The sequence below is a fragment of the Peromyscus eremicus genome, chromosome 9 (genome assembly GCF_949786415.1).
Source record: "Peromyscus eremicus chromosome 9, PerEre_H2_v1, whole genome shotgun sequence".
NCBI classification, from domain to species: domain Eukaryota; kingdom Metazoa; phylum Chordata; class Mammalia; order Rodentia; family Cricetidae; genus Peromyscus; species Peromyscus eremicus.
In genome coordinates, this window is record NC_081425.1 from 92,619,663 (window position 1) to 92,622,375 (window position 2,713).

A 2,713-nucleotide genomic window follows, 5' to 3' on the forward strand; every position below is an offset into this window, starting at 1 on the left:
AGAACTGTACCAGCTAGGATAAAAGTCAATGGAGTGGGGTGAGGAAGGCACCCCTTTCAAGTACTGCCACACATTTGGGGACAGGTGGCCACCTGGTCTCCACTTCCTGAGGCGGGGGCCTGATACAGTGACCTGCAGGGGCAGGCTTTTGCAACCCCCCTCCAAGTGATATACACACAGCCCTTCTGTAATGCTCTGGTCCCTGCACTCCATGGGCAGTGACTGTGTCTCATTCCTCACAGACTCTCAGAACCTGGCAGAGATTATTCATTCAATTAGTCCTTCCTGTCACCAGCTACACTGAGCTGGCCTAGGTCTATGTCTCAGGCCAGCACCAGGGCTCAGCGAGCCCCAGCTCTAAACTTTCCATACTATACCGAACTGTCTACCTCAGAGCTCATCAGCTAGATCCTTGCCAGACTTCTGCTGTGACATCTGAAAAGGGGTGAAGCCTCAACAAGGTAGGTGATGAGCACAGGATATGGCAGGCAGGAGGCCTCCAGCAATGTCACTTCTCTAAGAACCAAGACAATCCCCGCCACCTGGACCTCCTGCATAATGTCACAATTCATTACCTCCTAGCAATGCTATTAAAATAAAACCACCAAGAGTCCTGGGGGAGCAACAGCAAAGTTCTGAGGACGGACTAAACAAACGGTTAAGTACTTTTACAGGAAAGAAATCAGGATTTTGCTGATGTGCAATGCAAAAACCCTGTCCCAAAGTCCAGAGCCCGGAATGGAGATGTGGCTCTTGGGAATCAAGCCCTTAATAAGACAGCCCAGCTGCATGGAACGGCAAGCCCAAGGCTGATGTTCAAGTGAGAGGGTGGGTTCTGGTGACACAGAGTCTCTGCTGTGACTGTCACTGGCGTAGGACCAAGTCTAGAGACAGGGCCAGCTTCAGGGTCACAATTCCTCATTCTGGAGCAGCTCCAGAGCAGCCACAGCAGCTGGGGCGCCTCAGCGACTGCATGACAGCCCGCAGAGGGCCCCTGCGGCCCTCTACAGATAGGCTGTCCTCACTGGCTGGTGCCTGCTGCAGCTGTTCAAACTGCATCTCCAGGTGCTTCTGGATGGCAATGCCGAGCACCTCAGGATCCACTGAGGCTCCATACACCTCCCATGTCATGCCCTCAGCATCCCATCGCACTTCCCTCACGGGGGATGAGGCCTGTTGAAGGCCGGACCCCAGAATTACCTCTGGGAATATGTTCAGAGTCTCAGGTGCTTCCAGGGATGGGCTGGTAGCCACAGCCTTGCAGGCTGCCACTGGAGCTACCTGAACCCCAGCATCCTGGGCTGATGCCACACCCAAGGCCAAGTCAGTGGCTGAGGTCATGGTCCACACATCTTTGGTCCTGGAGCCAGACTCTGTGGCTAGCCCTGTAGGCCCCCAAGGGTGGACACAGCAGTGAGGGTGCCCAGAGATGCCCCCAGGCATCTTACAGTGGAATTTCATCCCACACTGAGCCTGCAACCCAGACTCACTCACTGATGCCACCAATTTGGGAAAGGCCAGGATGCCTGTGGCAGGCAGGGCATGGCAGCAACCACCAGCTGCAGCCTCCCTCACAGTGCAGAGCAGGGCTGCTGGGGGCAGAGCATGGCAGGAAGTGGTAGACAGCTGTCCAGTAGCTTTGGGTCCACCCTGGGGACTGCTGATGAGACCAGTTGGACCTTCCAGCTTCACAGCTGGCACTAACACCTGACTCTCCCCCAACACGCAGGCTGATTTAGAAGTCCCATCCTCTGAAGCCAGGTCACTTTGCAGGCCTGTAGGGGTCTGCCCTTCTTGACCGGTAACACTTCCAGGCTGCAGCTGCGCCCTCTGGACAGGTGAGCCGCCAAGGGCAGAACAGCTGAGGCTGGCCTTCTGAGCACCGCCATGACCCCGGGTCTGGGTACTATGGACTAAGTCTGAGTGGCTCCTCTGCACAGCTACCGCACTGGGGGCCCGTAGGCGACACAGGTCTCCGATGCCCATGGTAGACACATTGCCAACGGTGCTGCTTCTCCAGTGGCCTCCAGCACCGGCCTGTGACCGAAGGCTTGAGGTCTGTGTTTGCTCCATGCTCTCAGTCTGGCACCCCTCTTCCTCCAGGGTCCGGGGACTAGTGCTGGCCTCACCTGGCGGTGCCTGCCACACAGTGCTGCTGGCACTCTTGCGCAGCTCTGGCCTCTGCTCCTGGCCTTCACACAGCAAGCTGGAAGAACTCTGGGACAGAAGCTGTGGGCGGGGACTTTGGGGTTCCCGGGCACCTGGTTCAGGGTGGCTAGAACTCATGGTTGCCTACAAGAGAAAAAAAAAAAAAGGAAGTGAGTGAAGCCAAGTTGGGTGTTGGTACTTCAGCTGCATTCTTCTCTGAGCTTACACTGTCCCAGTCGACCTGACTGATCAGAGCCATAAGGGTATCAGACACACACCAGACACTTCAAATCAAGGCTTGCTGTGGGATGCACAGATGACACTGCAAATGTCTAATAATCACCACTCCAGACATGGGCCCTGGAGACCACCACCATGCCAGTTGTTTACCATACTTATGAGATAGGTGTGGGTGTAGGGGCCAGTGGGAGGGGAACCCAAGAGTGGGCATATGGCATCATAGGGAGGCTTTGGGAAAACAACTCTCAGCCAAACAACACAGAAAGATTGCAGATTTAAAGCCAGCACAGCTGAGTATTCCTGGGACTGGCAGCATCCACTTGAA

General features: G+C 55.6%; 1 protein-coding gene across 1 annotated transcript; it reads right to left on the minus strand.

Moving 5' to 3' along the window:
- Positions 1–779: 779 nt before the first annotated feature.
- On the minus strand, positions 780–2,286 carry Gprin2 (G protein regulated inducer of neurite outgrowth 2). The gene has a single exon (XM_059273149.1). It carries the CDS (start codon positions 2,284–2,286, stop codon positions 919–921), a length of 1,368 nt encoding a protein of 455 aa, XP_059129132.1. The 3' UTR covers positions 780–918.
- Positions 2,287–2,713: the final 427 nt, after the last annotated feature.